The 24419-nt window shown below is 45.9% G+C and overlaps 1 protein-coding gene across 5 annotated transcripts in view; it reads left to right on the top strand.

Moving 5' to 3' along the window:
* LOC112234346 (transcription factor HIVEP3) overlaps positions 1-21992 on the top strand; it is a 93021-nt gene extending 71029 nt beyond the window's left edge. For 4 of the 5 annotated variants that reach the window (XM_024402406.2, XM_042314267.1, XM_024402412.2 and 1 more), the window contains exons 2-7: positions 719-5407; positions 5693-5841; positions 14214-14389; positions 16824-16925; positions 18613-19244; positions 19660-21992. In XM_024402406.2, the coding sequence (XP_024258174.1) occupies positions 1130-5407; positions 5693-5841; positions 14214-14389; positions 16824-16925; positions 18613-19244; positions 19660-19983 (5661 nt within the window). In that variant the 5' untranslated portion in view covers positions 719-1129 and the 3' untranslated portion in view covers positions 19984-21992. The remainder of the gene's footprint in view (positions 1-718; positions 5408-5692; positions 5842-14213; positions 14390-16823; positions 16926-18612; positions 19245-19659) is intronic. The other variant, XM_024402427.2, reaches the window with a different exon arrangement.
* Positions 21993-24419: the final 2427 nt, after the last annotated feature.

Raw genomic sequence — 24419 nt, forward strand, 5'->3', positions numbered from 1 at the left:
GTTGCTTTACTCATTACAAGAAGATAGCCCCTCTTCCCCCAGCTTGAGAACAAGATTGAATAAGCTCAGGCTAAATTTCAAATGTTTGTTTTGACTTGAGTCACACTTTTACCCTCTCTGTTGGCGCTGCTGCCCTGGATGTTGACCTGGCTTGGCCTTCTCAGAGCAGTGGTGTCTCATGCAGACTGCTCTAGCCAGATGGTTTGTAGATAGATACGCAGTGGTGTGGTAGAGTTTTCTCTCTCACTGTGTCTGAGCTCTTTTTGGAACTAGGAGGTATTATGTTGGATGTTGCACGTTACAACATTACAGGGTAGAAGTACACTGAAATAGACCGTTGCTGTATGTGGCAGAGACTCCAGCATACAGGTAGAGCAAGAATAGATCAGAGCAATAACACGGTGTTACCGCAATTACCTCGCTAATGTGATCATTAGAGCACTTCCTCCACTCATCAGGCCAAGGAAATGTGGCCTTATTTGTCAGGGTATGATTTGTGGCAGCAATATCAATGTGAGAGTCAGTGTTTGGTCACAGGGCTTTGACTAGGCCTAAACCCCATGACAGTCTGTTTTTGGGGTCTTTAGGGACTGGCCACCTAGTCATCGATAGTGTTACGAGTCACAACTAATAATGATGAAACTAATGCCGTGGTGTATTTTGTCAAGTCTGCCTAAGCTCTGTGATTTCATTTCTGCTTATTTCTGTGTTTCTGCAGATCCAGTGAGGTACTAGGTTTGACCAGAGACGGCCTAAGAGGAACAAGAGAAGACCCAGAGGTTTCTACTCACCAGAGCCACAGTGTCAGAACGGTCCAGCAGTATGCCAAGCCAAACCCTCATCTAGCTCCCAGTCCACAGTGAAGACCTATCACAATGGCTCAGACTTACTCTGTGATGAGAGCGAATCTATGTTTACCTACATCCTCTATGCTGCTCTGGGGCACTTTTTAATTATGTCTTATTTGGTCCTCTTGAATGACTTTTGGCCTGCTCATAAAAAAGGTACTCCGTTAGATGTTCCCTCGTCCCAGGCATCTCTGCGGCACTGTGGCTAGCCCCATGAGGCTGTGTGGCGCACTGCTCCCTGAGGCAATCCCTGTGTGTCTGTAAGGCCTCCTCCCCACTCTATGGAGGCGGAGCCCAGCCACCCTGCTGATGGGGAGCGATCCGGAAGGCAACAGCAGCCTCTTTCTCCTGGGGCCGCTGAGCCCCCCACAGGGTCCCGTCCAACTCAGCCACAGCAACTGCCATCCAACCCCCGCCCCGTCCACGGTGGCCTGGGATGTCTCCACCACCGCAAGCCTAAACGTAGCGACCTGCTTCTCAGGCTTCAGCATCAGCACAAGACCCAAGCAGCATGTCACCTCTCAACAGACACCCCAGGTCCTTCAGGAGGCAGCTTCTCCTCCCCCTCCACCTTATCCCTACAATCCTCCTCTAACCAAGGCCACAACACTCAGGGGGTGCAGTCCCAGCCCAAACAGGAAGTCCTAGAGGGCAGCCCATCTAAAAGAGGCGAGAGGAAGCTCCAGAAACCGGGGAAGTACGTGTGCACTTACTGCGGCCGTCCATGTGCCAAACCCAGCGTTCTCCAGAAACACATCCGCTCTCACACAGGGGAGAGGCCTTATCCTTGCGTCCCCTGTGGCTTCTCCTTCAAGACCAAGAGTAACCTGTACAAGCACCGCAAGTCCCACGCCCACCGCATCAAGGCAGGCCTGGCATCCAGCCGGGACGAGCTGAGCCTGAGCGGACCCGAGATGAACGCCCTGGGAGAGGATTCCGAGGAGCCCACGGAGGGGGAGAGCACAGACTCTGAGGAGGAGATGGGTCAGTACAGGAAGGAGTGGCTGAGCAAGCAGAAGAGCAGCAGCAGTTTGGCGCTGTCAGGGCAAGAGGAGGGCCAAAGGTCTGACGACTCCCAGGCCGTGAAGCAGAGACTGGCCATGAGGCTGAGCGAGAGGAAGCGTGGCCCCATGGCCTCCCCGGACGACCCTCCCTCCACCTCCTCCTCACTGGGCCCCAGCAGTAAAGGCAGCCAAGAGTCAGGCTACTTCTCCCTTTCGAGGAGCTCTGAGATGAGCCGAGCTGACTCCCAGGTGAGCCCCCCCAATGCCAAAACCTATGCCGAGATCATCCTGGGCAAGTATGGGCGGCTTGGAGGGCAGCAGCGCGGTCCCCATCAGCAGCGCGCCCACTCTTCTTCATCAGGGATGGAGGAGAAGAGCAGCATGCCCTTCAGCATGCCCAAGACGCAGGTCATCGAGCACATCACCAAACTCATCACCATCAACAAGGCGGTTGTGGACACCAGCGAGATCGACAGCGTCAAGCCCAGGCGCTCCTCGCTCTCCAGGAAGAGTAGTCTGGAGTCACCCAAGTTCTTCTCCCCCAAAGACCCCTATGTGTTTGAGCCTAAGGGAGAAAGCCCAGGTCCCAGTATGGCAGGCCAATCATTCCATCCCCATATCCAAGACGTGGGCCCATCGGGGGTCCAGAAGTCCTCCTCATTGCCTCTGCTGAGAAGCCACTCCATGCCCACCTCAGCAGGCCAGGGAAACCACTCCACCACCTCTCCCTGGGGGTTCTCTCATCTGAGCCACTCCTTTGATGAGCAGCAGGCCGTGGTGGCCAAGATGAGGGTGGGCGGGCAGTACCGTTTGCTGAGGCGCCAGCCCGCCATCGAGTTGCCCCTCGGGGCTGAGCTAAGCCTGGAGGAGGCTGGCCCCTCCTCCTCCGCAGCTACAGAAATTGGCCTAACCAGGAAGCAGCAACGCAAAGGTCCAAGGCTGTATGAGTGCGAGACCTGCGGAGTCCGCTGTAAACAAAGGGAGAGTTATGAGGCCCACAGGGGTCTCTGCACAGGCAAGCCAATAAAGGAGCTGGAGAGAGGAGAGGTGGATGGGGCGTTCCGGGATGACCGCCCCCAGATGATGCACTATAAATTCCGGGCACTGGCCATGGCAGTGAGGAAGAGGAGGAAAGAGGAGAGTCTGGAGGAGGATCCTCCCAGACCCAGGCCTACAGCTGTTGTGACCTGCAGCCCCGCAACCACCACTGCAGTGCCAAACCGGGTGCAGCAGATTGAGGCCTTCTCAGGTGCTCCCTCACAGGCTGAGCAGCAGCAGCAAGACAGGAAGGGCATCTCGGTCATCCAGCACACCAGCTCCTTTGAGAAGCAGGAAAGTATATCCATGGAGAGCCTGGAGTCTATAGAGCTTAGAGAGATCCAGTTAACACCGCAAAAACCGCCGCAGCCAAAATCATCGCCCTCCATGTCCCGCCTGGTCCGCCAGCACAACATCCAAGTGCCAGAGATCCTAGTGACGGTGGAGCCTGATGCTGACATGGTGTCAGTGTCGCCCATGGCGACGGCATCCTCGTCCAAGGAGCCAGAGAGAGTGGTAGAGGAGTTCCAGTGGCCTCAGCGCAGCCAGAGTATGGCTCAGCTCCCCGCCGAGAAGCTGCCACCAAAGAAGAAGCGTCTCCGTCTAGCCGAGGCTGCTGACCAGTCTTCCGGGGAGTCCAGCTTTGAGTCGGTATCGCTGGGGACCCAGAGCCCCAGCCAGGAGAGCAGCATTTCCCATTCACCCAGCCGCTCTGCCTTCTTTGAAGACATGGGGGGAAAACCTGCTGAGCCTTTCCCCTGGGGCTCCAGCAGCACCCAGGGCTCCCACATGCTAACAGTGCCCTCTGGCCCCCACCAACAATACCAACCCCAAAGAGAGATGCGGCGCTCAGCCTCGGATCAGGCCCCGGTCAGCCCCCAGCACACGGATGAGATCGTGGAGACCAGGAGCAAATCATTTGACTACGGTTCCCTATCCCCGCAGCAGTCTGCTTCAGCCTGGAGGGAGAGGAGGAAGTGCCTACTGGTAAAGCACACCACCCTCGGTGAGCCAGACCACGAGGAAGGGGCCGTGGCCAGCCACTCAGGCCGACCAGGGAGCACCAAGCCGGACCCGTCCTACACCAGACACCCTTCCTTCCACCCAGCTGAAGCCAGCACCTCTATGCTCAGCCCGGAGGCCATACGGAAGACCGTACAGCTGTTCCACCAGCCCCATTCCCCATTCCCCATGCGACCAACTGGGCATGATCGATTCCCTCTTGGCCAGTTAGCCCAGCTCCATCCGGTCACCACTGCCATCTCAGATGTCCTCTCCACCCACATCATCCACAGAGCCCTCTTACACACACACCCTTCCCCTCCAACCATACAAGTTCACCCAGGGCAGCTTCACATGGCAGAACGCCTAGGCCTGCCCCTCCATCCTATTTCAGCTCTGCTCTCCCTGCAGTACCCCACTGGGGCTGGCCAGGCTGTATACCTCCCTGTTTCTCCTGGGCTCACCATCCAAGTCCCCACACAGCTCCCCATGCCCTCCACCGTGGTTCTCCCTGCCCCAGCTCCTCAGTCTTTAGTCTCTCTGCCCTGCCACCATCCCCCGCTTGTCATCGCAACATGCCTGGCACAGCTGACGCCAGTTGTGTCACTGATGGTGCCAGTGCGCCTCCAGACCAACATGATCACCTACGCCAGTGCCCTGTACACCACCCTCTCCCAGATCCTGGCGTCAGCCCGCTCCCAGGAGCCCATCTGCTGCATGGCCATGGTTATCATGGGCCAGCTGGAGCAGGAAAAGCTGCAGAGGTCCTACCTGAAGATCCCCACCCCGGACTTCAAGAGCTACCTGCCCCTGTCTCTACCCCTGGAGCTGGGCTCTGTGTCCGGAGAGGGCTATGAGCCACTGGGGGCTGGAGGGAGCAAACGCATGCTCTCTCCTGCAGCCAGTCTGGAGCTCAGCACAGAGGCCCAGCACCAGCAGAAACGAGTGAAGGAGGAAGAGGAGGAGGGAGAGAAGGTGGGAGAGGAAGAGGAAAATAGGGGTTCTGGGAGAAAACTGGAAGTCGGGGAAGACAAAAAGAAAGAGCCGGAAAGGGCCCAGATAGGAGTAGTAACTGTGAAAGTCGAGGAGGAAGAGAATGTACGGGACACAGAAGGGCACAGGGAAGAGAGGGAGATGCAAGGGAAGGCTGGACCTAAGAAAGAAAAGGGGAATGAGGGCCAGGGAGTGAGTGCGTCCTTTGTACCCCAGAGCCCTGAGCGAGTCAAAGCCCCCTTGTATCCCAGCCTCCACACCACCACCTCAGTCAGCTGGTGCTACTTGAACTACGCGAAGCCCAACCCTTCTGCCCAGAGGGAGCCACAGACCTCCGTTTACACCTCCTGGAGCATCAGCGTGCACAACCCCAACCTGCCAGGCCTGTCCACCAAGCTGGCCCTGTCCCTGCTGCGCTCTAAGCAGAAACACAGCTCAGAGACCTACACCATGGCCACAGCTCTAACCCCGGCGACAGGCAAGGTGGTCCCTGCCAGCAGTAGAAAGCCCCACATTTCAGAGGTAAATATAACAGCAATATTCAATATGTAGCAAACCACAGCATGGGCAAATTAGACCAAAACTACCAAAACCCCTGATTCAGTTTTAGTTATGAATTATATAGAATAATGCATACCCCACAACTTCACAGCTGGAAATTACCAGACACTATGCTGTTAGATTATACACAACCAATACATGAAATGTTTGACATTAATTGTTGTTCCAATGTACTGTATATCATCATTGCCAACCAAGATGTCAGGGTGCGTTGGTGAATTTGCCCGTATCTGTCTTTGAGTGTAGGTACATGCTACCCCACCCAGCACCCCTGTCGAAGTGAAGGAGCCACCACAGCAGCCTGAGAAGGAGGAGAAGAAGGAGAAGAGAGAGGTGCAAGGGCCCTCCACCTCCAAACAGAGCGAACCTCTCCGTGTCCAAATCTTCGAGGGCGGGTAAGCCCGGATCAACTAATACTAGTGGAGTTTTCTATGAGCAGATAGATTTTTCTGCAAAATTCATCATGCATATATTCAACGTTACTGACAGATAAAGGCAGTAGAGATGTAGCAATACAGTAGATGTGAGTCATTGTATTCAGATACGGTAGCAGTACCAGAAAGCACAAGAGTTGCCACCAAATGCTGAGTCTCAAAATATAAATGACACATTATAAGGGGAAACAAAGCAGTGGAGAATGTTTTACACTTCAGTCTTCCAGAATAACAGAGAAACAGGTGAGCTAGCCCCCAGGGACTTCATTTATACCGACAGCAGAGCCTTTCCCATTCACAGCTGGTAGAAAATGTAAATTTTCAGTGGAGTGTTGAATGGGGTTGGGATTTGTGCGGTGCAGCAGACAAGCAGAAAGCATCCCACCAGATGTGTTTTATGAGATTCTCATGGGTGCTGGTATACCTTCCTCTCAATGACACGAGAGCAACAGAAGTTTAGCTGCAGTACTGTACATACATATGTAGGAAAGAAATCACCTAAAGTCTCTTGAGTAAAGGCAATAATTGGGTGTGGGTATTGAACACGACTAATTGCTGTGAGGTGTGTGAGAGTCTTCCCACTGCAGAATATGCTCTCACTGTTGCTTCTGATCGCAGCTCACAAAGCTGCCTTTTCCTGTGGCAGCTGCTGCAGTCTAGCCAACAGATAGTGATCTGCCAAGAACACAGTAAAATATAGTGTGATAGAGATGGAATTGAAAGGGAAAGATGGAGGGGAAATGGTAGAGAGAGGGTAATTTAGAAGGAAACATTAAACATTTAGTTTCCTGACAGACAAGGACATACATGCATGTGTGCGAAAGAGATGGAGACAGAAATACAAACCGATAGGTGTTGATAGAAAGATGTGTGATAGAGAAGTTTTTACAACGAATGACAGATGGACAACAGAGGTGTGTGTAGGCGGAGGGGTGGGGGGTGAGTGATTAAGCTTATACAATGCTGTTTGTGATCTAATTATTGACACTTTTAGGATATTAATAATGATTTCTCATAAAATTGTTACTTATACATTGATTTATTATAACATTTGTGAAGAATGATAATTCCAGCCAAAATAATATATAGGAGTAGAGCTTTCCACAAATCACCATATCATTTTCAAATATAGAGAGCTTGCTTTGTTATAATTAGCAAATCTGAAAAATTAGAATTCCATATAGTTGGTTCCGAACACATCTACATGAATGAATCATGAATAATGAGTAATGAAAGTTTGAGGCATAGAGTAAATATCATACCCCCCGAAAATGCTAACCTCCCCTGTTATTGTTAATGGTGAGAGGTTAGCATGTTTTTTGAGGCATGATCACACAGTTTTGGAATATAAAAGGAATGAATCCATTAAATATAATGAAAATAAGTTATGTGTTTAATACATACAGATAAAATCAGGGTTCCCCAACTGGCGGCGGTTTTATATGGCCAATCAATTTGTCTGAGGAAAATAAATAAAACCCTTTTTATTTTATATTTTTGGGAGGGCATGAAAGACTGTAAAAACACAAGGAAGTCGGCTTCAAGTGATTTTCATTTTGGTAATCTGTTCCCAAGTATTCCCACGCATAATAGGTGGGTAGGCTGTTTGGCTGGATTTAAGAACGCGCCGACGCCACAAAGCGGACGGACAGGCTGTGTGAAGGCAAAGCTTCTGGAGGGCTGGCTGGACCAGCCCGGGAGAGTTGAACATACTGGTGCAAGACTCCAGGATTTTTGGGGTTGTAGGAGTCGTATTTGGAGTCATAGGAGTCGACCCTTGCTCGACTCCCAAAACACGCTGAAACAGATGCGCACACACATACACCTCATTGTTGCAGAGTCCTACTGGAAAGACTACATTTGTATTCTAGAGGACTGACATGAGCATGATTCTGCCCATTTGCCTATAAAAGGGCTATTTTGTTTGAATATAGAAGGTGATGTGTAGGAACTCGAATATTTCAGTGATATTTCTGTTGTGCACCGCCTTGACTGATCCCATGGGATGATGTGGTGCACTCTGCTCATGAGCGTATTCTTTGCCATGTTATTGCCCTATTCGAACGGATATTAATAGATACGTTGGTTTTGTAGTTATTATCCAAGCATGTGCTTTACTCCAGAGGAATTCACACAGGATTCGTTTTTCAAAACTGCCCCCTGTAATTCTTAATTTTTCTAATTGAATTCGACTCTTATGACGGAAGCCTGGAGTTTTTTTTGTTGTTGGCGTGAAGATATTTCAAAGTCATGTCCAGGCGATAATAGGCTATACTGATAACTCGTACTTGGCTTCCAAATGTGGTTGGCTTCCAAATGTATAGGTCTTCCCATAATATTTAAATGTATGAATTGTGATCGTAATCATTATTTTAGCAATCCATCTATGGTAGACTTCCTTCCTAATAGCAATCCTGCTGATTTGACCTGCTGAATCATATTTGCACTTGACCGTGTTTATGGATGAGAAAGTCAACTTGCCATTTCCAAAAAGTTTAGTGGGGATCCTGTTTTGCGATCTAATTCCTAGGACTGGACTCTTCAGCCCTGTTCGTGGAGAGCTACCATCCTGTAGATTTTCACTCCAACACTAATCTTGCGCATCTGATTCAATAGTTAGCTAGTTGATAAACTGAATCAGGTTAGTTACAACTGGGGTTGGAGCGAAAACCTACAGGAAGATAGTTCTCCAGGAACAGGGTTGGAGAGCCCTGATCTAGGACATCAACAGCCAGCCAGGGTTTCATTAAATAATAATACATTTTATTGCACATTTAGGCCTAATTTAATTTATGCATTTGGCGATGTTCAACTTCAATTCACTTCCACTATGAGGAATATCTTAGCCGTACTCTTTGATAGCCTAATATATACTTGAATATACTTTTGGTGAATATATGAGGCATTGCTAGATACAGATTGCCAAGATATAGCCTAGGCGCACGGTTCTGACTGGCTGTCTGCCTGCCTCGAACTTCTCTCCCTCGCTTGCTCTTCTTTCTCTTCACTATGAAAATGCTAGTGTGTGTTTGGTCTTCAGTTGTTGTGTGTAGAATAGCTCAGCTTACTTATTGATAGCCTCTACTTTGGTGAACTTGCACAAGACATTGCAAGCCAAGGAATTGTGAAATACAGCATGCCTATAGCCGACAGATTTTGATCACCTGCACGCTTCTGACTGTCTGCCTGGTAGCCGACATGCCTACTTATGCCTTTCTCTCTCCCTCAGTAGCTCGCTCTTTCTTTGCTGTGAAAGATGCGAGAGTTTATGTTCTCTTAGTACACTACAAAAAAAATATTTCCTCCATTGCAAAAATACTGAATCTTAGGAGTCGAGGAGTCTATTCTAAGCTTGACACCCAGAAATGGGAGTCGACGGGCAAGGAGTCGTCTCCCAACCAATAACTGAACATTGGCAGCTGCTATCGGAAACTCATATGTTATGCAACTCTAGAAACTCATTATGGTCTTATGAAGGCTGTTTTATCTCAGCATCTCTACAGATTCTCCCTGTTTTTGTTTGCTTGGAAATGTTGATACTAGATACTTAACAAAAGAAACTGTAACCAATCATTTATAGCGGCTAAGAAATGCATTGCCATTAATTGAAATGTCACAATGGATGGCAGAAATATCAAGTTATGTATCACCAGATTTGATTTATTACAGGATTAAGGGTATACTGGGCACTTTCATAAGGTCTGGATTAGGGCTGGGCGATATGACGATATACAGTGCCTTGCGAAAGTATTCGGCCCCCTTGAACTTTGCGACCTTTTGCCACATTTCAGGCTTCAAACATAAAGATATAAAACTGTATTTTTTGGGAAGAATCAACAACAAGTGGGACACAATCATGAAGTGGAACGACATTTATTGGATATTTCAAACTTTTTTAACAAATCAAAAACTGAAAAATTGGGCGTGCAAAATTATTCAGCCCCTTTACTTTCAGTGCAGCAAACTCTCTCCAGAAGTTCAGTGGGGATCTCTGAATGATCCAATGTTGACCTAAATGACTAATGATGATAAATACAATCCACCTGTGTGTAATCAAGTCTCCGTATAAATGCACCTGCACTGTGATAGTCTCAGAGGTCCGTTAAAAGCGCAGAGAGCATCATGAAGAACAAGGAACACACCAGGCAGGTCCGAGATACTGTTGTGAAGAAGTTTAAAGCCGGATTTGGATACAAAAAGATTTCCCAAGCTTTAAACATCCCAAGGAGCACTGTGCAAGCAATAATATTGAAATGGAAGGAGTATCAGACTGCAAATCTACCAAGACCTGGCCGTCCCTCTAAACTTTCAGCTCATACAAGGAGAAGACTGATCAGAGATGCAGCCAAGAGGCCCATGATCACTCTGGATGAACTGCAGAGATCTACAGCTGAGGTGGGAGACTCTGTCCATAGGACAACAATCAGTCGTATATTGCACAAATCTGGCCTTTATGGAAGAGTGGCAAGAAGAAAGCCATTTCTTAAAGATATCCATAAAAAGTGTTGTTTAAAGTTTGCCACAAGCCACCTGGGAGACACACCAAACATGTGGAAGAAGGTGCTCTGGTCAGATGAAACCAAAATTGAACTTTTTGGCAACAATGCAAAACGTTATGTTTGGCGTAAAAGCAACACAGCTCATCACCCTGAACACACCATCCCCACTGTCAAACATGGTGGTGGCAGCATCATGGTTTGGGCCTGCTTTTCTTCAGCATGGACAGGGAAGATGGTTAAAATTGATGGGAAGATGGATGGAGCCAAATACAGAACCATTCTGGAAGAAAACCTGATGGAGTCTGCAAAAGACCTGAGACTGGGACGGAGATTTGTCTTCCAACAAGACAATGATCCAAAACATAAAGCAAAATCTACAATGGAATGGTTCAAAAATAAACATATCCAGGTGTTAGAATGGCCAAGTCAAAGTCCAGACCTGAATCCAATCGAGAATCTGTGGAAAGAACTGAAAACTGCTGTTCACAAATGCTCTCCATCCAACCTCACTGAGCTCGAGCTGTTTTGCAAGGAGGAATGGGAAAAAATTTCAGTTTCTCGATGTGCAAAACTGATAGAGACATACCCCAAGCGACTTACAGCTGTAATCGCAGCAAAAGGTGGCGCTACAAAGTATTAACTTAAGGGGGCTGAATAATTTTGCACGCCCAATTTTTCAGTTTTTGATTTGTTAAAAAAGTTTGAAATATCCAATAAATGTCGTTCCACTTCATGATTGTGTCCCACTTGTTGTTGATTCTTCACAAAAAAATACAGTTTTATATCTTTATGTTTGAAGCCTGAAATGTGGCAAAAGGTCACAAAGTTCAAGGGGGCTGAATACTTTCGCAAGGCACTGTATATATCGTTTGACGATCGAAAAACGTCTAGTTTCATATTATGCTCTATCGTTTATTTTGTTGTCGCAAATCAGTCTTCACGGCAATATTTTGCAACACAAACAAATAGGGAGGAGAGGGGACACCAGGCCTGGTTTTCATTGCTGGTTTTGAAAAGGCTTTTGATAAAGTACAACTGGAGTTTATATATAAATGCCTTGAACATTTCAATTTTGGGGAATCTCTTATAAAATGGGTTACGGTTCTGTATAGTAACCCTAGGTGTAAAATAGTAAATAATGGCTACATCTCAGAAAGTTTAAAACTATCTAGAGGAGTAAAACAAGGTTGTCCACTATCGGCATATCTATTTATTATTGCCATCGAAATGTTAGCTGCTAAGATTAGATCAAACAATAATATTAAGGGATTAGAAATCCGTGGCTTAAAAACTAAGGTGTCATTGTACGCTGATGATTCATGTTTTCTTTTCAAACCACAATTAGTCTCTCCACTGCCTCTTAGAGGCTCTAGATACTTTTGCTATCCTCTCTGGATTAAAACCAAATTATGATAAATGTACCATATTGGATCACTAAAAAAATGCACATTTTACATTACCATGTAGTTTACCAATTAAATGGTCTGGCGGAGATGTGGACATACTCGGTATACAAATCCAAAATGAAAGAAATGATCTCACTCCAATACATTTTTATAGAAAGTTAGCAAAAATAGATAAGATCTTGCTACCATGGAAAGGAAAATACATGTCTATTTGTGGAAAAATCACCCTGATTAACTCTTTAGTTATATCACAGTTTACCTATTTGCTTATGGTTTTGCCTACACCTAGTGACCCTGCTTTTTAAATTATATGAATGGCAAGCCAGATAAAATGAAAAGTGCCTATTTACATAACGAATATGAATTCGGTGGGCAGAAATTATTAAATATTAAAGCATTAGACCTCTCACTAAAGGCATCAGTCATACAAAAGTTATAGTTAAATCCAAACTGGTTCTCTAGTCAATTGGTACGAATGTCTCATCCTATATTCAGGAAGGGCCTTTTCCCCTTTATTCAGATTGCACCTGCTCACTTTCGGTTGTTTGAAAAAAAAAAAAAACTCCAAAATATCTTTATTGTTTTAACAAGCCTTAGAAAGTTGGTTGCAATTTCAGTTTAATCCACCTAAAAGGACGGAACAAATAGTACAACAAATATTGTGGTTAAATTCAAATATACTAATTGATTAAAAAAACTGTATTTATCGAATAAATGTTTAAAAAGGTATATTTGAGTGAATGATATCATAAATAGGACTGGTGGAGTTATGTCACACATGCAGCTAACACAGACGTATGGAAATGTCTGCTCTACCCAAAATTACAACCAATTAATTGCAGCATTACCACAAAAATGGAAGAGGCAAGTAGAAGGGGAAAAAAGTAAGGAACTTGTATATCGGCCCTGTATTAAAGAACATAAATGGTTAAAGAAAAGTGTGATAAATAAAAACATATACCAATTTCATTTAAGGACCAAAAACTGACAGCTGTGCCATATAAATTGCAAAATAGTTGGGAAGAGATTCCATGGCACATGGTTTATGAATTGATACGCAAAACAACGCCGGATTCCTCTTCAATTTAAATTACTCTACAATATTCTTGCAACTAATAGAATGTTATACAGTGGGACAAAAAAGTATTTAGTCTGCCACCAATTGTGCAAGTTCTCCCACTTAAAAAGATGAGAGAGGCCTGTAATTTTCATCATAGGTACACTTCAACTATGACAGACAAAATGAGAAAAAAAATCCAGAAAATCACATTTAAGGCTCGTATTTCTGTGTGTTTATTATATTATAATCAAGTCTATGATTTGATATTTGATAGAGCAGTCTGACTGAGCGGTGGTAGGCAGCAGCAGGCTCGTAAGCATTCATTCAAACAGCACTTTCCTGCGTTTGCCAGCAGCTCTTCGCTGTGCTTCAAGCATTGCGCTGTTTATGACTTCAAGCCTAACTCCCGAGATTAGGCTGGCAATACTATAGTGCCTATAAGAACATCCAATAGTATGTATTGTCTAACCTAAAACTTCTTAACTGGGAACATTGAAGACTCATGTTAAAAGGAACCACCAGCTTTCCTATGTTCTGAGCAAGGAACTTAAACGTAAACTTTTTTACATGGCACATATTGCACTTTTACTATTTTCTTCAACACAGTGTTTTTGCATTATTTAAACCCAATTGAACATGTTTCATTATTTATTTGAGACTAAATTGATTTTTTAATGTATTATATTAAGTTCAAATAAAAGTGTTAATTCAGTATTGTTGTAATTGTCATCATTACAAATATATATATAAAAATCAGCCGATTAATCGGTATCGGCTTTTTTTGGTCCTCCAATAATCGGTATCAGCGTTGAAAAATCATACCTAAGTTCAAAGTACTGTTGTTGCCTCATTGGAGCTCAATGCGAATACTGTTCTTTATTCATGTTGATAAAGTATACTGTATAACAAATTCTGTATTTAAAGATAAGTGTACATCAGGTTGGGTAGTGCATAGTATTTCCACAAGTATTAAAAACAAAATATAAACTAGTCTTTTATAGAGGAGTAGAGCTAAATGTAGAGGTGGATTTTGTATGTATTGTCTATTTGGCTAAAGTCAGGCTTCCCTCTCTGTAGCTGCTGATGTTGTTGGCCGAGCCACCCAAACTTAGGATAAAGGTTGGGTTCTCTGCCGACCTGCCTGCCTGCCACGGGCATAGACAGGTTGGAGAGAGAGAACTACAAGGGGACTTAGAGGAAGCAGGGGTTTGGTGGGGCTACCCCGCTCTGATGTAAAGAGTGCCTTGTGTAGAGTAGGCCCAGGGAGCAATCTTTACCTACTTTTAACTCTATGTATTTTGTTTTTCTTTTCTCATTCCCTCTCCCCCCACTTCCCCTCTCTGTCCCTCTCCCCCTCTTTCCCATCAGATACAAGTCTAATGAGGAGTATGTGTATGTGCGGGGTCGTGGCCGAGGAAAGTATGTGTGCGGAGAGTGCGGGATCCGCTGTAAGAAGCCCAGCATGCTAAGGAAGCACATTCGAACACACACAGACGTCCGGCCCTATGTCTGCAAACACTGCAACTTTGCCTTTAAAACCAAAGGTGAGGAAGAGGAGGAGGAGGAGGTGTGACCTTTCTAAATAGGACCCAAGTCATACAGCATCAGTGTCACTCTGTCTTTGTATATGGTTGAGCAGTTTAGCTATACTCCAAGTTGATATTCACATCATAAGAAGGAATTCCTCTTGAACACGCCCACAAATTGGGGAAAACAAACATTTCTCCCCATTGACCCCCATTGTAAAAGAGCCAACTGTCAATTTTATTATTATACAGAAATAACAAAACATGCCGGAAAACTGCTGTGTTGTTCAATATACATATAACCAGGTAAATTCGCAATGCTCCAACATAAGGAAATGGAGCCTGCGAGAAGAGCCCTGTGGCTTCAGGCAATTTGGCGTGGAAAATATGGGGTCTGGTTCCCAAGTAGGCTACATGTACAGTGCATTCAGAAAGTATTCAGTATTCAGAAATTCTCCTCATCATTCTACACACAATACCCCATAATGATAAAGCAAAAACAATTTATAAAATAAAAGTTGAAACTGTTGTCACATTTACATAAGTATTCAGACCCTTTACTCAGTACTTTTTTGAAGCACCTTTGGCAACGGTTATAGCCTTGAGTCTTCTTGGGTATGACGCTACAAGCTTGGCACACCTGTATTTGGGGAGTTTCTCCCATTCTTCTCTTCAGATCCTCTCAAGCTCTGTCAGGTTAGATGGGGAGCGTCGCTGCACATCTATTTTCAGGTCTCTCCAGAGATGTTCGATTGGGTTCATGTCCGGGCTTTGGCTGGGCCACTCAAGGACATTCAAAGACTTGTCCCAAAGCAACTTCTGCATTGATCTTGGCTATGTGATAAGGTTTGTTGTCCTGTTTGAAGGTGAACCTTTGCCCCAGTCTAAGGTCCTGAATGCTCTGGAGCAGTTTTTTTTATCAAGGATCTCTTTGTACTTTGCTCCTTTCATCTTTTCCTCGATCCTGACTAGTCTCCCAGTCCCTGCCGCTGAAAAACATCCCCATAGCATGATACTGCCACCACCATGCTTTACTGTAGGGATGGTGCCAGGTTTCCTCCAGACGTGACACTTGGCATTCAGGTCAAAGAGTTCAATCTTTGTTTCATCAGACCAGATAATCTTGTTTCTCATGGTTTCTCAAACTCCAAGCGGGCCGTCATGTGCCTTTTACTGAAGAGTGTCTTCCGTCTGGCCACTCTATCATAAAGGCCTGATTGGTGAAGTGCTTCATGGTCGTCCTTCTGGAAGAGTCTCCCATCTCCACAGAGGATCTGTGTCCGAGTGAACATCGGGTTCTTGGTCACCTCCCTGGGCGGCCAGCTATAGAAAGAATCTTGGTGGTTCCAAACTTCCATTTAAGAATGATGGAGGCCAGTGTGTTCTTGGGGACCTTCAATGCTGCAGAAATGTTTTGGTACCCTTCCCCAGATCTGTGCCTCAACACAATCCTGTCTCGGAGCTCTACGGACAATTCCTTTGACCTCATGGCTTGGTTTTTGCTCTGACGTGCACTGTCAACTGTGAGACCGTATATAGACAGGTGTGTGCTTTTCCAAGTCATAAGGCTGTAATGTAAATAAAATGTGTAAAAAGTAAAGGGGTCTGAATACTTTCCGAATGCACTGTAGCTATGTGTGTGTGAAAAACATTTCATCACGTTTAAGACATTAAACTTGCTTAGTATAGTCTGTTTGTAACTCCACTCACTACTTGTAACTGTATTGTCTGTTTGTTTATGTTGGTTTTTGCTAGCTTATAATGTTCCGGTCAGTAGGTAGCTAGCACTTACTCACTTGGCTGCTAGCACCGTCATTTTTTCCCCAAATGTTTGATTTATTTAACCTTTATTTAACTAGGCAAATAACAGTCAGTTAAGAACAAATTCTTATTTACAATGAAAAGGGGCATGAGGGATGTCCTACAATATTACTTTTAGTAATGAGAATGCTTGGGAGTAGGCAATGTTGAAAAGTAATCTTTAGACATGTTGTACTTTTCTTAAATGTAGTTTTGTAATTGACTAAAACAAGCCGACAAGAAAATTCAGTTTGAAAAAGGTTACGTTTTTTGCTGTGAGCCAATGGGGGTAACCTAGGTAACAACAGGTGGTTTTCCCCATCGGCGGGCTGTGATGTTCCATCTAAAAACAACTCGGACTTAGTGTTGCAAAATGCAGGTAACTTTCAATAAATTCCCTGGTTTTACAGAAATCCTGGTTGGAAGTTTCTGGATTTCCTGCTTATTCCCTCCTGATTCTGGGAATCTTCCAACCAAGATTTTGGAAAAAACAGAGGATTTATTGAAAGTTCCCAGAATTTTGCAAACCTTGTTATGCTCGACTATTTGGTTGTACTCCGGTCTCTCTCCCCACCATCAATTATTCCTCATCTACCCTGCTCTGGTTCAGTCTAATGTGGCTTTGCTGTTCTTGTTTTCCTTGTCTTCATAGGGAACCTTACCAAGCACATGAAGTCCAAGGCTCATGGGAAGAAGTGCCAGTCAATGGGAACGTCTGGGTCTTCACTGGACGAGCCGGAGACCGAGGAAGCAGGTACAATACCATAGCGAGGAAACTTCACTCATCAAACATCTTTCCTCAAACCTGACACGATAGCTAGCCTTGTATCTATATGTAAGCTATATGTAAGGCTATATGTTGCTATTCTCCTTACTCTTGTGCTGAAGAGAAATTACAAATATTAAATTAATACATGAAGAATACATGGCCAAATACATTCCATAGAGTCTGTTTCTGGTGCAGGATGGGAGAGATATACAGTGTTGTTTTCAAGGCGGCAGTCCTGGCCTATAAAGAACAGCATTCCAGACACTCACATCCACCCCCTCTCTGTACAGGCTCAATGCCACCCATCCCTCTCTCCATCCCTCCCGGTAGCAGACTGCACTCAACACTGAGCCAAGGACAGCCCATTCAAACAACCCTTCCATTCAAATGCCAGCTGTTAGACTTCATGAATGGGAACAGCAGCACGATTCCATTAAATCAAACCTTGCCAATCTGCTCGCTATTTATAGCATCAGGTTGATAGAATGTTATGTTGGGTAGGAAGTCACCCTGTCCTGGTCCTTGTGCCCATTTCATGAGTTTGTGTGTATGAGTGTGTGTTTATATACAAAGGTATTTGGGTGTAGTGCCCAATTTTTTATGCTTTGGCTCTGTACTCCATCACTTTGGGTTTGAAATGATACAATGACTATGAGGTTAAAGTGCAGACTGTCAACTTTAATTTGAGGGTCATTTTATCCAAATAGGGTGAACCGTTTAAAAATTACAGCCCTTTTTGTACATAGTCCGTCCCCCGTCCGTCCCCCCCCATTTTCAGGGACCAAAGGTTTTGGGACAAATTTACTCTTATGTATTTTAAAGTAGTCAAAAGTTTAGTATTTGGACCCATGTACCTAGCATGCAATGATTACATCAGGCTTGTGACTCGTGTGACTACAAACTTGTGACTACAAACTTGTTGGATGCATTTTCTGTTTGTTTTAGTTGTGGTCAGAATTTCTTTTGCCCAGTAGTAAGGAATGGTAAATAATGTTTTGTGTCATTTTGGAGTCACTTTTATTGTAAATAAGAATAGCAGTTTCTAAACACTTCTACATGAATGTGGATGCTACCATGATTAGGGATAGTCCTGAATGAATCGTGAATAATGATCCGTGAGAAAGTTAGACGCACAAATATTATACCCCAAAAACATGCTAACCTCTCACAATAGCAGGGGAGGTTAGCATATTTGTGTGTCTAACTTTCTGTAACTTTCTCTTTCTCTTCATTATTCACGATACATTCAGGACTATCTGTAATCATGGTATCATCCACATTTATGTAGAAGTGTTTATAAACATATTGTATTTTTATTGAAGCTCATAGTCCAATCCAAAGTGCTGGAGTACAGAGCCAAAACAACAACAAATGTGTCAGTGTTCCAATACTTTTGGAGCTCACTGTAAGTCCATAATGACTTAGGTGAACTCAGTTTCTGGAGAGCTGCATTGTCTGCTGGTTTTCAGTCTTGCCTTTCAATCTGGAACTAGTTTAGACCAAGTGTTCTGTATTGGACAAGTTCAGATAGTACCTCCCCGTTTCACTCTGTTTCTGACTGCTTTCTTCCATTTCGTGACTACTGAACACAACTGTGTTAATTTAGGTGCATTCTGGAGGACTGGAGTTTGGAGAATTAGGCTTAGTGTAAGTTTTCCCCTTTTCTCATCAGGAGATATTGAAGAGCATTTATCTGGCTCCGAGGACCAGGATGAGCACCAGTTCTCTGACGTGGATGATTCAGAGGAGGACGATGACGAGGATGATGAAGAGGAGTACTCATCTCACAACGAGCCGTCCTCCTCACCCGACCGCCGTTTGTCCACATGGGGGCACTCCAGCAGCGGAAGACGGTCCCAGCAGGGCACGCCTGACCCCTCAGCCCCAGAACCCCAGCCAGATCCCTGCCTCAGCCAGGAGCCCTCTCCCACCCATAGACTGTGGCCCAGCGGGCATGCTTCCTCTCCAGAAAGCCGGAGGGCACTGTTCTGGGACGCCTCCCCCAGGGCCTTCTCCCCTAGCAGTGAGAGCTGCTCTCCCATCCGAAGCCTTTCCCCCAGACTGGAGCTGGCCTCCCCCAACCGACACCTCTCGCGCTCTTCCAAGAGAGAACCATCCCCCATCAGAGCTCTATCCCCCCTGTACCCCCTGCGGCCTCTGTCCCCTAGCCAGTATCGGGTGTTGTGGGCCCGGGCCTCTCCCTCGTCCCTGGGGGTGCAACATAGACCTCGCAGGTCTCCCAGTCGTTTGCCATGGGACATCCCCAGTATGATGGCCAGCGATCGCAGACAGGTGGGTTCAATGGTAAGTTATGTATATAATTCACTTGGTGATCCTGTAGTTTTGTCAGTTACAAAATTAGATGTAATTAGCCATCCCTCCACATAACTACATTGTCAGTAATGGTCAGTAGTAAACACATCTTATTGCAGAGTAATTTCCCTTTTGGTACTAAGCTAACACTCACTATATGAGAATAGCAGAGACCTAAATACATAACTATGTAACACTTTGTAAATGTACTTTTGAGAGTTTTTTTCCTATCATCAGGCTCGCGGCTGATGGTGTTTAATGCCTGTGGTTGCGTCTTGCTTGCTCCCCTCCACTGTGTTTTAAAATCTGCATTGGAAGCCCAGTTTAGCCAAAGGCAATGTGAAAGCATGTCCAGTGTTTTGTTCTACTGTGTGAAGTGATGATGAGGTAATTGCTCCCCATACAGGAGAGGATAGGAACACCAAGTAAAGGGCAGATTGGTCCAGAGCCCTGCCTGTCATTCCCCCCAGCTTTCCGTCTGTCCCCCACTGACAGCCCTAAAGCCCAGTCCCAGTCCATGGACCGCATCTTCAGCCACCTGCCTCTGCACTCCCAGCAGGCCAGGGTGCCCTACCTGATGATCCCCATTGGGGGCATTCAGATGGTGCAGGCTCGTCCCCGTTCCCACCCCACTACCCCCACCTCGACCTTCCTCTCCCCCAATGGAGGGGCTTTTACTGGGCCAGACCAGGAGGGAAACCCCCAGGTGCAGGACCCCCATAACTCATAACTGCATTCCCAGTATAACCCCACCCATATGTTCCAAACCCTCCACCTCGCACCAGGGTAGGATGGACCCAGGGATGATAAACACAATGCAAAAGGACAGCTTACACAGCTCCTCCCACTCATACAGGTCTGAGGGAGAGACCAGAAAACGATGGCCCTCACACAGCCAGGCAGGACCATCCCCCTAGTCAGCCAGTCCCCCCTCCCACACACAGGATTGGATAGCTGTCTGAGAGGCAGGAGCCACCAAGGGTTGCGGTCCAGAACGACTGGTTCAGAATTGGTAGAGGAAGAAGCTAAGGTGGAGACTCAACCAATCAAGGCCAGAGCACTTTGATACGTCATGAATCCTTTACGCTTTTTGTTGCAACTCTTGTTTTTGGGTTTTGTATTGCTTTTGTTTTTACACAGTTTTAAATTCAATTGTTAAATTAAATGTTAGTTCTTCTGCAATATTCAGGTTTGTTATAAAATGCACTTTTTTATTTTTGACGATTTCTTTAAATCTCTTGATCTTACCTGTATCTCTATTGATACTGCTATCTTAATATATATTTAAATATATATGTCAAATAAATATGAATACATTTGTAAATGACCAAAATCGTTAATGAACAATAAATTCACATTTATTTGTTTTGTCTCTTTGTCCACTATTACCCAAACTGTAGTTACTTGTGCCTTTTCTTTCTGTGTTTGTGTCTTGAGATGACAACAAAGAAAAAAGGCTGTGAAGTTTTGATTTACACTCTGTGTTTCCAAGAAGGGGGTTCCTGTGTTGCGTGATGATTGATTGTTTGTATCCTTAAAGGGATAGTTTGGGGTTAGAGGTAGTTTCGTGAGCCAATGCTAACTAGCTGTACCCGAAGACTTCCAGTCTTTGCACTAAGCTAGTTAGCATTGGCTCACAAAACTACAGCACCTCTACCTTCCTTCATACTGGATGCAGAGACATAATAATTAATTGCCAAAACACCAAACTATCCCTTTAAGGCCATTGCGTTGATGTCAGGGTATTCTAAAATATGGTATATGAGGTGGTATATTGAAGGAACAGTGAGCGCTTTGCAAAGAAAATGCACTGAAGTCATATTTAAAAAAAATAGATAGTCAATGTTATGTCTCTGTACAGAGAAGAGTGCTCCATGTTTATTATTTTGTAAAACTATGAAAGTTATTCTTTAATTTTTTTTACTTGACATTTTTGGAGGAAAAAAACATGCCATTTTTATTTAGTCATGTGTCTGTCTTTTTCATAATATTCTCAAAAGACTTGAGAGGGAGAGGAAGTTCTCTTTTAAGATTGGATATGGAACAAGTGCCCAAAAGATTTTCACACAGGACATTTTTTTTCTCTGAACCAATAAAAATTGCACCAGACTTCTGTGAGGCTATTTTACTTGTTTTGTTTTCTTGTTTTTGAAAAATTGTATAATTTTTTTAATAGGTCAACAAAAATACTGATTGATTAATACATATAGAATGCTTCTGTTTGAATTCCACAAAATAACAACTGGAGTTAATATCAACAAAATCAAATAAATTGTTATTTGTCACTTGCTTCGAAAACAACAGTGAAATACTTACTTAAGGGCCCTTCCCAACAATGTAGAGAAAAATAATAGAATCAAATTATAACACAAGGAATAAATACATAATGAGTAATGATAACTTGGTTATATACACAGGGTACCAGTACTGATTGTCAAGTCCTGATCGTAGAGATCCTTTTATTCTCTATGTTTGTTTTGTCAGGGTGTGACTCAAGTGAGAAAGTCTATGCTTTCTGGTTCTTTGTTTTTGGCAGTGTATGATTCTCAATCAGGGACAGCTGTCTATCGTTGTCTCTGATTGTGAATCATACTTAGACAGCCTTTTTTCCTTTTCTCATTTGTGGGTTGTTGTCTTTGTTAGTGGCATGTATAGCCTTACAGAGCTTCACGTTTGTTTTGTTGTTTATTGTTTTTGTTGGCGACATTTAAAATAAAAGAATGTACGCTTACGACGCTGCACCTTGGTCTGGTCATTTCCTTGACGACGATCGTGACAGAACAACCCACCACAAACGGACCTAGCGGCGTGGCCAGAAGGAGCAGACAGAGTGGACATGGGAAGACATTGGAAGGAAAGGGATCCTGGACGTGGGAGGAGATCCTGGCTGGAAAGGATCGCCTGCCGTGGAAGCAGCGAGGAAGGCAGAAGCAGCTAGTAAAGGGGCCCAGTGTTACACAGGGTCACGGCTGGCAAGGAAGATCGGGAGGCCACTTCCCCCCAAAAATTGGGGTGGCATACGGGGAGGTTGGCGGAGCTAACTCTCCATGCTCACGGTAGGGAGCGTGGTACTGGTCAGGCACCATGTTATGCGGTGAAGCGCACATTGTCTCCAGTGCGCGTTCACAGCTCTGTGCGCTATATTCCAGCTCCTCGCATTGGCCGGTCTAGAGTGGGCATCCAGCCAGGATGGATTGTGCCACCTCAGCGCTCATGGCTGAATCTCTTCGGCCCAGGATATCCTGCGCCGGCTCTGCACACTGTGTCTCCAGTGCATCTGCACAGCCCAGTGCATCCTGTGCTAGCGCCCCGCATTTGCCGGGCGAAGATAACCATCCAGCCAGGACGGGTTGTGCCAGCTCTACGCTTGAGACCTCCAGTGCGCCTCCATGGCCCAGTGTATCTGGTGCCTGCTCCACGCACCAGGCTTCCAGTGCATCTCCCCAGTACGGTGAGACCTGATCCGGTTCCACATACCAGGCCTCCAGTATGTCTCCCCAGCCTGGTAAGCCCTGTGGCAGCTCCACGCACCAGGCTTCCAGTACGTCTCCTCAGTCCGGTGAGACCCGTTCTGGCTCCACGTAAGAAGCCTCCAGTGATGATCCATGGCACAAAGCCTGTAGTGATGATCCATGGCACGAAGCCTCCAGTGATAATCCATGGCCCGAAGCCTCCAGTGATGATCCATGGCCCGGAGCCTCCAGTGACGATCCATGGCACGGAGCCTGTAGGACGATCCATGGCACGGAGCCTGCAGCGACGGTCCCCGGTCCGGGGCCTGCAGCGACGGTCCCCAGTCGGGGGCCTGCAGCGACGGTCCCCAGTCGGGGGCCTGCAGCGAGGGTCCCCAGTCGGGGGGCCTGCAGCGAGGGTCCCCAGTCGGGGGGCCTGCAGCGAGGGTCCCCAGTCGGGGGGCCTGCAGCGAGGGTCCCCAGTCCGGGGGGCCTGCAGCGAGGGTCCCCAGTCCGGGGGGCCTGCAGCGAGGGTCCCCAGTCCGGGGGGCCTGCAGCGAGGGTCCCCAGTCCGGGGGGCCTGCAGCGAGGGTCCCCAGTCCGGGGGGCCTGCAGCGAGGGTCCCCAGTCCGGGGGGCCTGCAGCGAGGGTCCCCGCACCAGAGGCGCCACCAAAGTGGGGGGAGCCAGAGGTGGAGCGGGGTCTGTGTCCCGCACCGGAGCCGCCACCAAGATAGATGCCCACCCGGACCCTCCCCTATAGTGTCAGGTTTGTGGCCAGAGTCCGCACCTTTGGGGGGGGGTGTACTGTCACGCCCTGACCGTAGAGATCATTTTATTCTCTGTTTGTTTGGTCAGGGTGTGACTCAGGTGGGAAAGTCTATGCTTTCTGGTTCTTTGTTTTTGGCCGGGTATGATTCTCAATCAGGGACAGCTGTCTATCGTTGTCTCTGATTGGGAATCATACTTAGGCAGCCTTTTTTCCTTTTCTCATTTGTGCGTTGTTGTCTTTGTTAGTAGCATGTATAGCCTTACAGAGTTTCACGTTCGTTTTGTTGTTTGTTTTTGTTGGTGACATTTAAAATAAAAGAACGTACGCTTACGACGCTGCACCTTGGTCCAGTCATTTCCTTGACGACGATCGTGACGCTGAGTCAATGTTCAGGGGTACGAGGTAATTGAGGTAGATTCGTACATATACACTCAGAGGTCCGTTTATTAGGTACACCACCCTGTTCATGAAAATGGTTCTCTCCTACAGACAGTGAGTCACATGACTGTAGCTTGCTATATAAAGCAGGCAGACAGGCATTGAGGATTTGGCCCCTCCTGCCTGGTGTCAACGGTTAGGTCCTTTGATACCAATTGTGCAATGTTTTACATGCCCTGAATAATTTGGGTTGTTCTTTGAAACAAAGGGGTTCCAACCGGGTAACTAATAAACTGGTCACTGAGTGTAGATAGGGGTAAAGTAACTAGGCAACAAGATAGATAATTAACAGTAGCATCACTATATTTAATTAGGCAAAATAGTTATTTAAAAAAAGATCAATGCAGATAGTCTCGGAAGCTATTTGTTTAACTATTTAGCATTCTTATGGCTTGGGGGTAGTTGTTTAGGGTCCTATTGGTTCCAGACTTGGTGCATTGGTACCGCGTGCAATGCAGTAGCAGAGAGAAATCAAATCAAATCAAATTTTATTTGTCACATACAC

Source organism: Oncorhynchus tshawytscha, linkage group LG03, assembly GCF_018296145.1.
Source record: "Oncorhynchus tshawytscha isolate Ot180627B linkage group LG03, Otsh_v2.0, whole genome shotgun sequence".
Lineage (NCBI taxonomy): Eukaryota > Metazoa > Chordata > Actinopteri > Salmoniformes > Salmonidae > Oncorhynchus > Oncorhynchus tshawytscha.